An 11404-nucleotide genomic window follows, 5' to 3' on the forward strand; every position below is an offset into this window, starting at 1 on the left:
ACCCGATAAAGCAAAATCGTACCAAAAAGAAAAAAACCAAGCTGATAATTACATAATTAACTAATTTATTTGTTTTTAATACTTATAATTAACGCTTTTGACAAATTAAGGCAAGCACCACCAGCTACACCAGAAACATCATATCATTGGGCAACAACAACAACAGACAAAATCACCGAAAACCAAAAAACACAGCATTTTCATGAGCCCTCTTGACTTTGTACCTACGAAAACCAAATACAAATCGCAAATAAAATAAATTAAAATCACCAAACAAATCCCAGATTGGATCTCTCTCCTCATTCTCAGCTATAGATCTCTCTCTCTCTCTGAGCCTATTGTCTCTTTGTGCTCAATTTGAGGTCAGCTTAATGCTCTTTAGCAATCTCTCGTATTCAGTTTCTAACTTTGACATTTCATATCAAATCTGTATGTGCGCATATATCTATATACGTACGTATTCCTGTGTATCTGATAGAATGAAACCAAATATTTTGGGTTTTGAGTGTCTGGGTTTTTCTTATGATCTGGGCTGCCTTGTGTGCGTGTGTGTGTTTTTATATGTATCTATTTATCATTCGTGTTTTGATCTGAACGTTTAAAAGGAACAGACACCAACATTGGTTTTTGGGTTTGGATTCTGTAATGCTGTACGGCAATTCTTTCATTGGGTTTAACGCTCTGTTTGGTTGCCTAGAAATTGTTTAAGCAATTAACAATTTTCTTGGAAAGACTTAGAAGAGCTCAGCTTAACTAAATCATTTATATAAAGAGTAGTTGATTGTTTTCCTTCAAAAAAAATTTTCCCGATAAGTTGGGTCTTGTTGATTCCAGTTTAGCTTATATTGGACATTTTAAGGTTTTCTTGATGGAAATTTTGAATCTGAATAGGAACTGTTGGAATCTCCAATCAATGCCAGTATAGTGGAGCGCCTGTTTTTGAGTTCTGAACCTGTTTCTTTGTATTATTGCTGAAAATTGTAGAAGGGCTACTTAGGAGTGAGTTTAGGCCAAGAAACCCATGCTCAGAATGTTTTCTGTGTACTAGATCATGTAGTTCATCCAAGTTGAACAATGCTGTTGTCTGATTTGACTAGAACCAAACATATTCAGAGGCCATTGGGTAGATTGGTTTGTGTTTAGGGTATAAATGGCTCTAATTTAGAGTTTAATAGGAGATGGTAGAGAGTGATTTGGACACAGAAAAGGTTGAGTGCACGGAAGCCAACTACGCTCAGAGTGGAAGCCAAGAATCAGGTCTTCGCAGGGAGCCCTCATTCTCTCGCTGGTGCGATGAAGATGGGACAGTGCATTTTGATCGTCAATTAGAAAACACGGATGCGAGTGTAGAAGAAGATTCTGACTTTGAATTGCCCATGCTTCAAAAGGGTGAGCTAGAAAACAACATTTTGGATAGGGACCGAAACCATAATACTAAATCTCAGAAGAGAAATATGCGGTTGAACGGTGGTGATACCTTGGATGATGATTCTACTCACGTAGGTGGGACTGGAAATGAGGAGTATTTGCCCTTTGATATCGAGAATAGCTCTGAAGGGGAGGTACATGCTATAGATAGTTTTATGCATAGCCATAAAGCATTACAGCCCAATTCGAAGAACCCTATTTCTGTTTCCAATGTGCTGAAAATGTTGTTCTTCGTACTAATGTGGTACACTTTCAGCCTGTTTTTGACCTTGTAAGTTCTCTCTACTTGATCAATCATCATATGTATATATTTTGTGAAATATTCAAGTTACTTAATGATGCTAAATTATTTTCTTCTCCGTTTTTTATTGTTTCTGGTTTGTTTAGGTATAACAAAAGTCTGTTAGGTGATGATTTGGGGAAGTTCCCTGCTCCATTATTGATGAATACCGTTCATTTCTCAATGCAAGCTGTTTTTTCGAAGGGAATCACATGGTATTGGTCTAATAGATTCCAAACTGGTGGTTCTATGTCATGGAGAGATTACTTTGTGAAAGGTAAACTCATCATCCTTTTGCTTTGTTATACGAATTTGGTAATTGCGAAGTGAGTTGAGTTCTTTAAACATTTTTCCAAATAACCTAGTGCTTACAGCTTAAGTTTCAAATGCCGGTTGTTTTACAGTTTCTATTTTCTTTTTGTTTGTTAGGATATATGTTTTTTCTATTTTAAATTAAGTTTTAAATAAGAACAATTATTGTGAAAATGTTTCTTTTTCTCCCTCTTCTTTCCAAGATTCAAGTGATATTTGGTTATGAAAAATATATAATCTATACCATACCATCTTCAACCATCATAGTTGTGGAATTTGTAAAGATTGAGATGCTGTTGGAGTTTATACACCTATGTTTCTGAATGGGTAGGAGCATTGTGTTTAAAGCTAGTTTTTAAAGCAATTTTGATTGAACTTGTGCCAATCCACATTGTGCACTAAGTTTTATTCATATCCGAAGGAGCAAAAGATTTAGATTTGTAAAGTTTTAGGGGAACTGTATTGGTCGACCTAGGTCATGAAGCTGGAGCTATTGTTGGTTCTCTCATAATCTGTGAAGCAACGTCATGAAGACAAGAATGACACAACATAGGTCAGCACGTTGAAAATAGTTGAGCAGAAGACAGTACATACACATGATCCAGGACACTGGAATTTGATAACTAATTATATTTCGTACTTATAATTGTTTGTATAGGTTCCTATCTTTGATGCCTGATATTAATGTTAAATCAGAATACATTCTGTGGCATTTGATTTATTGTATAGCCTCTCTTGGATGCCTGATGTTAATGTTCTTTACAAAATATGCTTCCCTTCTTATAATTTGTTGTCATATACTTAATACTTCGCTGTTACTTAGTAAATTAACTTTTCTATCAACTAATGCTACAGATGGACTTTGCCTTTCACAGTTGTACCCACGGCTCTTGGAACAGCAATGGATGTTAATCTAAGCAACGCATCCCTTGTTTTTATATCTGTCACATTTGCCACAATGGTTGGTTACTTTCTCTGCATATTCACATCCTAACATTTTTCATTCTTTATCAGTCAACTACTTACTGACTTCCTTTTACTTTTGTAGTGTAAATCCGCCGCTCCTATATTTCTTCTTCTATTTGCTTTCGCTTTCAGGTGAATTTCTTGCCAGTAGAGTTCTGTGACCTGTTTCCCTAATCATGGTGCATAGATATCTTTACCGAATGCTATCCAATCTTTGCTATTACTCCTATATCTGTAATCCAGTCTTCTTGTAACTCTATTTGTGTACAAGTGTTTCTTCTCCCCATTTCTTATAGTTCTAAAATGTCTTCTGGGTTAAAATTAGCGTACAAATTAACTATAACTTTATCATACATTTCAGTGTCTAGTCACCCTGTATCATTGTGCTTACATTTGGTTAACGTCATTTTCATTTTCTCTCTGATTGTGCCCTTTTTGTTCTTCCGTGCAATGCAAATCTTCTGCTTGGAAGATTGGAGGCACCAAGCGTTAGACTTTCGGGAATCATATTAATTATCTCCATTGGAATACTATTAACAGGTATTAAGCTTTGGTTTATAATCGTTTATTTCATTATGCTCTGATTTTGTTTCATATGTGTATATTTTTTCGATTCTCATATTGAAAGATTCTTTCCCTTCCTTCCCCCTTCTTTCCTTCCTCTCTCTTGTTTTTCTTTTTATAGTTTAGTAATTGTACATATATCTGTTTCATTCTCTCTCGTCAATCTTTCATTTTCTTTTTTCTTTTAGATATCATGGGAATGCAGTAATGCTCCCAAAATATGTGCCTAAGACTTAGGATATCTTGCCTGCTCGAAAGGAACTTGAACTGGACATTTTGTACCTCTAATCTTCATGAACTTATCTTTAGGCTTTTCTGTCATCTCTTTGTTGAAGTAACTCTATCCATCTGGTTTTTCCCTTCTTCATTATAATGTCTGCCATTATTGATGGAAATAGCAAAGGGCCTTGACAAGTTCCATATCCTAAGACCACTTTACATTCACATACAGTGAACTTATGGGCATTTTTTAAAATTCATTGTTTTTTTAGTTTAGCAGATTGTTTGCTAATGCTTAAACATATAGTTTTTTGTGATTAAAAGATCTCAACTGAAACCTCAATTCAAGTCCTTACCATTGTTGTTGCCTGTTATGCTACTAGTCCTCGTGGTTATTGCTTTTCTAAATTTTTTTTTTGGAGTGGAACTTTTAAGCGTTTATGATATTTCCAATGTTAATGTTTCCATATCTTCCCATTTTGGATTTTCTGCAGTTTCAAAGGAGACTGAATTTGACCTTTGGGGATTCATTTTTGTCATGCTTGCTGCTGTTATGTCCGGCTTCCGCTGGTGCATGACTCAAATTCTTTTGCAGGTGTGCTTTCTGTGTACTTCTGGTTTTTTTTGTTTTTTTTTCAATTTTTGGTTTTTATAACTACATAGTCTTATGTATCTTTATTGGTTACTTTGTTATGCATTACGCTCGTGAATGGTTTCCCAAAATCGAAATAAAGAAAGAAGCTTATGGTAAGTGCTATATGCTGTAATTGCAATCTCACTTTTGGAATGTTTGAATAGTAAATTTCACATATTTGTCTTCGAAAGAGTTCTTGCACTATGTATATCAGTTGCCACTATGATAACATCATTATATGTTATGTAAACATGTCAATGTGGTCAGTTCCTGCTAGAGTTACAGCTTCTTATTCAAGTAATTTGTCGTTTTTGGCGAGTGCATGAATTTTTCCTTTTTTTTTAAAAACTTAAACAAATAGTTTAACTTGTAAATTCTATACTACAAGATTTCATTAGATTTTTCATATTCTATGCTATGATATTTTATGAGATTTTTTGTATTAATTTTTTTTTTCCCCAAACAAGTGCAATTGGTTAATACTTATAAGTCCTCAAGTATTTCAGTGGTATCATGATTATGTCCTAAAAATATGTGATTTATGGTTTCATGTTTATTTTCTTACGTGAAGATATGTAATTATATTCACTGTCTGTACTTTTTCGTATTTGTGGGATTATTACTGGTATCATAATACAAGAAGTACTGGTTGAGTTTTTCGTCTATAATGTAATTATCGAACATGTTACTTTTTAGCGTTAGTCATCTTAGACTCCAATAAGATGGCTCAGGTGGAGCCAGTGTACAAACTCAAACAGTTATAGTCGATTTAAATTGTGGGAGGCAAGGCAACTCAAATAGATAATTCATGGATTTTTTTCAACTACATTAAAGCTCATAAAAGTTATGACTTATACTTCGTGTGAACAAATTCCACCTTAGCTTCCAATGAAGTCACACCCAACTGAACAAAACCAAATTTAGAGATTGGCATCGGTGACTGTATTTATACAAGGGTTTGGCACTGGGACTACGATTGTCAGCAAATATGTGACCTTCGCAACTTTTTTTAGAAGAACCATATTTTATTTAAAAAATCATAATAAAGTACAATAAAAGTGACCAAGGAGTACATATTAGAAAAGGGATTATCCAATGTGTACTCCTTTTTCTAATGTGAAGAACAAGGAGTACTTACGAGAAAAGAAGTACACATTGGACACAACTACAAAAGGTTCAACAAAGAAATTATCATATCACTACCTTTTGCAACTTAGAGATGCAATTCATTACCTGCCTTGAAACATTATCCCATATCTGGATACATGTGATTTCGTGGAACCATCAGAGGCCTTGGTACATTTTTGACTTGATTAGTAAATATGAATCATGAAATTGATGCTGAAATATGCATGGGATTAAGGGGAATGGACAAATGGTAACATTCTCTTGTCCTTTCGTTTTCCAGACGCTAAAAGATTAGGTGGTAATCAACTCGTTTCCATCATTTGGGTTGTCTGAAGCATGTTACTGGTGAAGTTATAGCTATGCATCGAGTCCAGTTCAATGCAGTTTACACCTGGCTAATTTCTTCATGTCAATTTCATGATGACTAAAATATGAAATTTGATGCCGTAGAAAAGTTATGGTATATAGATGTATATATGAACAATTTTTTCTGAATCAGGATAGTTTCTAACAATCTTATATTTTCAAATATTAGTATATAGATGCTGTAAGTTTGCATAACTTACTCTTACAATAATTCTGTTCAATTGTTCTAGGTTTAAAAAATCCGCTTACTTTGATGAGCTATGTGACCCCAGTGATGGCAGTAGTGACTGCCCTTCTCTCTCTTGTATTTGATCCGTGGGATGAACTTAGGAGAAACAATTACTTCAATAATCCAGCGCATATCAGTCGAAGTTGCTTGCTGATGCTGTTTGGTGGAACCCTTGCCTTTTTTATGGTAGGAGAATAGGCAAACTTTTTCTTGTTGCATATCGATTTCTTTCTTACTATTGCATGTTTTATGATTGCTATTGACTTTAAATTAGAGTATTAGGTGAGGGCTGTTGACTTTAAACTACAAGACTAGTTTACTGCAAGTTTTGATTTTGTTTTAAATACCTTAAGTATGCGTGTGCGTGTGTGTATATTTGTTCTCTCAGCTATGCATAGGAGGTGAGATACATTCAATTTATCTCGGCTATTCATATATGATCGAATGGTTGAAAAACAGGTTCTCATTTAAGGATCTTATGAGATTATAGTTATATACGTGCATACATACACATATATATATGCATTTATAAGGAACAATCTTGATTTAAACTGACTAAGATGCCCTTTTGCTGCAGGTATTAACAGAATTCATTCTTGTCTCAGTAACCAGTGCTGTCACAGTAACAATAGCAGGTGTTGTTAAGGAGGCTCTCACCATATTGGTATGTTCGGTTCTTTATGGTTGTCCGTTCTTTTAAATTTTGGGTTGTCTTACCTTCTAGACCTACTTGTTCTCAGCTGTACAATCTCATAGCTATTAACTGTTTGTTTCTTTAAGAATTACATGAGAATAAATAATGACTCACGAGTGCTATTAAATAGAATCATTTAACTGTCCATTGATTTCACTCACGTGAATGCTAGTGCTAGAAGTAGGAATTGATCATGAAGTAGCATCTTGTTTCAATATGTGGCATGCTATGTGCCTATTTATTTTAAAAGTTTTGTTGGTTACCTTATTTGTCAAAGCCAAACAAGATAGATTACATTAGAAATGCACTTTCCTGCAGCTACTGGTCTATCTGCTGCCTGAAAAATTTTGGCTTGTAAAACAATATTGAAACGTCTACTTATGAGTGTTTGTACTCTGGTAATGCCCAAAAGGGCTACATTGGCAGTAGTACACCCATATTCACTTAGAGAAAGAAATCATTTTCTGTTTAATTTAATTTAATTTTTCTCTTCTTTTCTGTTCAAAATGTTTCCACGGAACATGTAGTTCTACATCTTTCAATTGGCCTTGTGAAGATATGGTTCTACAATTTTGACATTTGAGGAACTAAATGTTTTAATCAACTGAAAGAGTAAGGGACAATGGTTTTTAACAAATTATTTAGACTAATTTTAGATTTAGGTGGAGAGTGTTTTGTCCAGTTCTTTTTCTGTAGAAGGTGACATGCTGTCCATCCCTGCAAGGATTTCTGCTAGTGCCTGGCTGGTTACAGTTTTATGTGTCCGTGCATGTGAATTTGGTTGTAGTTCCAACTGTCTGTATGCCTGCACAGTGTATGTCAGAGGAAGAACTATATTTATGTATCACTATGGTCCTTTTCACCTCAAATGAGCCTTTTACAGTTGATTGTCTGGCCCATCCTTATCAAGTGGCAGAAAATAAAAGACTTCCTCTTAACACTGATTGCATGATGAGAGAAATGGCTAATCTGGATTTGCTGATCTTTGGTGCATTAATACAATATCTTAATGTTTATAAATCTATATCTTAGATTTCATAAATTATTTGAGGAATTGCATAAACAAGTTGCAGACTTGCGTCACTGCCTGAATTAATTCGTACTTAAGCGGATAAGCTTTGCTATCTATGCCCAAACTCTAGTTCATGATTTGCTAGCTCTAAGCTCTTGTGAGAATTTGCACCAAAACAATTTGGTTACACACGTCAGATTTTGCTTCTATGCTATGTAAATGTTCTAGTTTGAGCCTCTGTTTCTATTTTGAGCTCTGATTTTAGCTTTCTATGGATTTTAATGTATAAACGTTGAAAATTTATGCTAATCATATGGCATTCTTGTCTTTTTGATGCTCATCAGGTTTCTGTACTCGTCAATATATATCCATCGCTGAGGCTCTTGAATTATGTATTGATTTCTAATCCTATGATTTTGCATACTCAGGTTGCAGTTATTTACTTCCATGATGAATTTACCCGATTGAAAGGAGCTGGGCTCTTCATAATTATGCTTGGTGTCAGTTTATTCAACTGGTACAAGTAAGTCCTCGTTTGGTTGGGGGGAATCATTTGCATTTTGCTTATGCTGTAGTATGTTTAATAGTGAAACATTCCTTTGAAAATTGTTATAATCCATTAATTTACACTTTGTTTAAATACAAATGAGAGTGAGTAAGAAAATAGGCAGGAAGGCCAGAAAATTATGATGGAGGAATTTTTGTTCGCCAGTTTTTTAGTTGGAGAGAAGGATAAGATGGGAAGAGTGTTGGGAAGTAGTTTTCTGTGGAAGTAGTAGGATGAAACTATACAGAACTTGCAAATACGCAAGCATTGCTCTTGAATATTTACTGTACCACATGTATCTCTATTTTAATCAGTTGTATTTTATTTTACAGATACGAAAAGATAAAGAAGGGTCAAACAAGTGAAGATGATATGGAGGAATCAGTCACGACAAATGTTGCTGCAAAATATGTTATTCTTGAGGAGATGGATGAGCAAGATGATGGCAGATGAAAGCTTTAGTAAGTCCGTGCATCTCAATTTGAAGGAACCCAATAGTTGTAAATTCTCGATATTGAGCTAGTACACAATTCACTTATCAACTTCATTAAATACACAAAATATGGTTTTGGTTTAAAAATTTACACCAAATGTATGTTAATTACACTAAATTTTACACGTAATATTGTCACTCCTTTTATCTGTATGAATCTACCTCATCAATGCTCATGCATTTTTATTTTTATTATTTATTATTTATTTCTTTATATATTTGTTTTAGATGCAGCCATTTGTATTTCTGGTCATAAATTTTCTTAAATGATAGGGCTGAAGTTCTCCTAAGAGCAAAGTGGGGTTGCTACCAGGAACGGGGCCTTAGTTTTTTTTAATATATACCAATTTATATCCAAAAACTGTACAGTTTCCTCTTCTGACGGTTGGTATCAGTCATATTCTTATTTGTGGCTGGGTCTCAATGTCAGTGATTCAGTCAATTGCTTGGTAAAATGTTATGGTGATTCTGGATCAAAATACTGGTCTCTATTAACTGCTACGCTTTGTTGAATTCTCATGCAATCATTTGTATATTAGGCTATTTTGCCAATTTAACTTGACATTACATCAGGTAAATTTTTGCAGGAAAAGTTCACTGTCATGCATCTCGGTGAAGCTTTTAGCAAGAAGCACATTTGCTTGTCTCAATTTTCAGCATCTGTTCGTGTTCCTACTTCTTCAAGCTTTGCCCTTTGCAGAGTTCGCCCTAAATCAATACGAGTCGAGATTTTGCAGCTACGCACCAAGAATCAGAAGAGAAGCTAAATCTTAGCTCTTAGTATATACCGAGTGTCATTTGTTAGGATGTTGGCGCATGGATGTCAATAATGCTTCAGTTTTTTCTTATTATTTTTTAAAATACTTTGTTGAGATAGAGGGGGTGGTGTTTGCACCTGCAAGCTACCCAGAGTTTTGTAATTTCCATCATGCTTGATGGATTGTCCTTGCCCTTGATGTATATTATAAATTGGGCTTCCTTTTTTTCCCCCTTATTTTTCTTTGTATCAGAATAAAAATGATTTCTCAAAAGAATATGAAATTATGATTTATGACCTATTTGGTGGTTGTATTTAGGTATGTGCAGAAGCTGAGACTGCATTTGGTTTTCTGCGGGCAGTTTTCTTCATGGATTACAACGACGGTGGTTTGGGTGTGCGCATATTAGATTAGCGTGGATTTCTATCTGACACCCATAATCTGTTTTTGGACACCGACGTCTGCTGGACAAACCCATCTTCAAATTTTGAACTTTTACAAAGTTCTATGAGTAAATATATTGTAAGTATATCTGAATCTGTTTGCACCATAGTTGAACAATCTTCAACCGAAAATCGATTAAAGTGGCATCTGGCAAAGCTCTCAACATGTATGAGTTCTTTCTGAAACCTGTTATCTCTACAGAAATTTGAGATGAAAATCTGTGAGGAAATTTGTAATCTTTGGAAAGGATTGTCCTTGATAATGACTATGAGGTGTCTTTAAATTGACTAGAAATCAAACTCTGAGTCGACATGCATTGCTTGAAATCTAACCTTGACTAAAATCTCAAGTGAACCCATTGAATTTATTTTGGCAATTTATTTTTTGATACGAGCAAGAACATGAACACTATAAACTACTTGCATACCATAATGAAGTTTGCGCTCGGATCAGGTGAGAGCACCTATGTGAGAACCTTATATGAGAATCAATTGCAGTCGTTGAAATGCATCTAAACGGTTTAGGAGAAAAAACAAGCTTATGGTGCAAACGAGTAGGCTACAGTTTCCCCTTTGCCCATATGTCAAGTTGCCTGTTTTGAAAAAAACACGCCTTTGTTCTTCCTAACAATCGCGCTTTTCTTCTCAATGAATTTATGAATGAACCCTAATCGTAACAACCAAAATACCTACCAGACATAAATTTGTGTTGTACTCTTCTCTTGTCGCAAAAACTCCCTGGTCTACTCTTTCTCTTTCACTTCCTCTTCTGTTGTCGTAGAACCTCCTTCATCTACTCTTTAACGTCTGAATCGGTACGTTTTTCTCGAATTCCCTCTCTCTCTCTCTCTCTTTCATATTAAAGTTTGCATGTTATATATTGCATTCACTTAATGTTTAAATTTTGTTTAGGATTTTAGGGCTCTGATTTTTTGGGTAAGAGTACTCTGTCTCTGTAGTAGTTGTGTTTGCAAAAGTATAAATTGGCTTCAGTTGCTTTTTTGTGTTGTGTTTTCTAGTTTCTAGTGATTTGTTGAAGCATAGTAACTCTTTTTTAAAGTTTTGCTTTGGTTTAAATATTCTTTTAATTTTCCAAAAGTTAGGTTGTATTTTTTTTGCAATTTTTTGTGTTAATTTGTTTAAGTGTAGATTCATAGCTGTTGCTTCTTCCTTTTTTTTTTTTTTTTTTTTTTTTTTTTTTGCATTCTGCGTGTTTGTTGTCTTTTCTTAAAATTCCAGGAACCTTCATCTGTTCCTCATTGTAATCATGCTTTGCCCATCTAGTGGTGTGAGTGTAGGGCGTAATTTTAGTGATTTAATGGGGCTTGGAA

The 11404-nt window shown here is 34.6% G+C and overlaps 1 protein-coding gene across 2 annotated transcripts; it reads left to right on the forward strand.

Moving 5' to 3' along the window:
• Window positions 1–112: 112 nt before the first annotated feature.
• Window positions 113–9930, forward strand: LOC110757931 (Nucleotide/sugar transporter family protein). 2 transcript variants are annotated; one of them, XM_021959679.2, is made up of 13 exons: window positions 113–362; window positions 892–1699; window positions 1816–1985; window positions 2896–2981; window positions 3069–3118; window positions 3459–3526; window positions 4264–4364; window positions 4504–4516; window positions 6128–6312; window positions 6704–6790; window positions 8261–8355; window positions 8712–8840; window positions 9446–9930. In XM_021959679.2, exons 2-12 carry the CDS (start codon window positions 1179–1181, stop codon window positions 8830–8832), a joined length of 1497 nt encoding a protein of 498 aa, XP_021815371.1. In that variant the 5' UTR covers window positions 113–362; window positions 892–1178; the 3' UTR covers window positions 8833–8840; window positions 9446–9930. The 2 variants fall into 2 exon arrangements, with proteins under 2 accessions (XP_021815371.1, XP_021815370.1); XM_021959678.2 differs by having other exon boundaries at window positions 114–362; window positions 9460–9930.
• The last annotated feature ends 1474 nt before the right edge of the window (window positions 9931–11404 follow it).

Source organism: Prunus avium, chromosome 3 (assembly GCF_965620075.1).
Source record: "Prunus avium chromosome 3, drPruAviu1.hap1.1, whole genome shotgun sequence".
Taxonomy (NCBI): Eukaryota; Viridiplantae; Streptophyta; class Magnoliopsida; order Rosales; family Rosaceae; genus Prunus; species Prunus avium.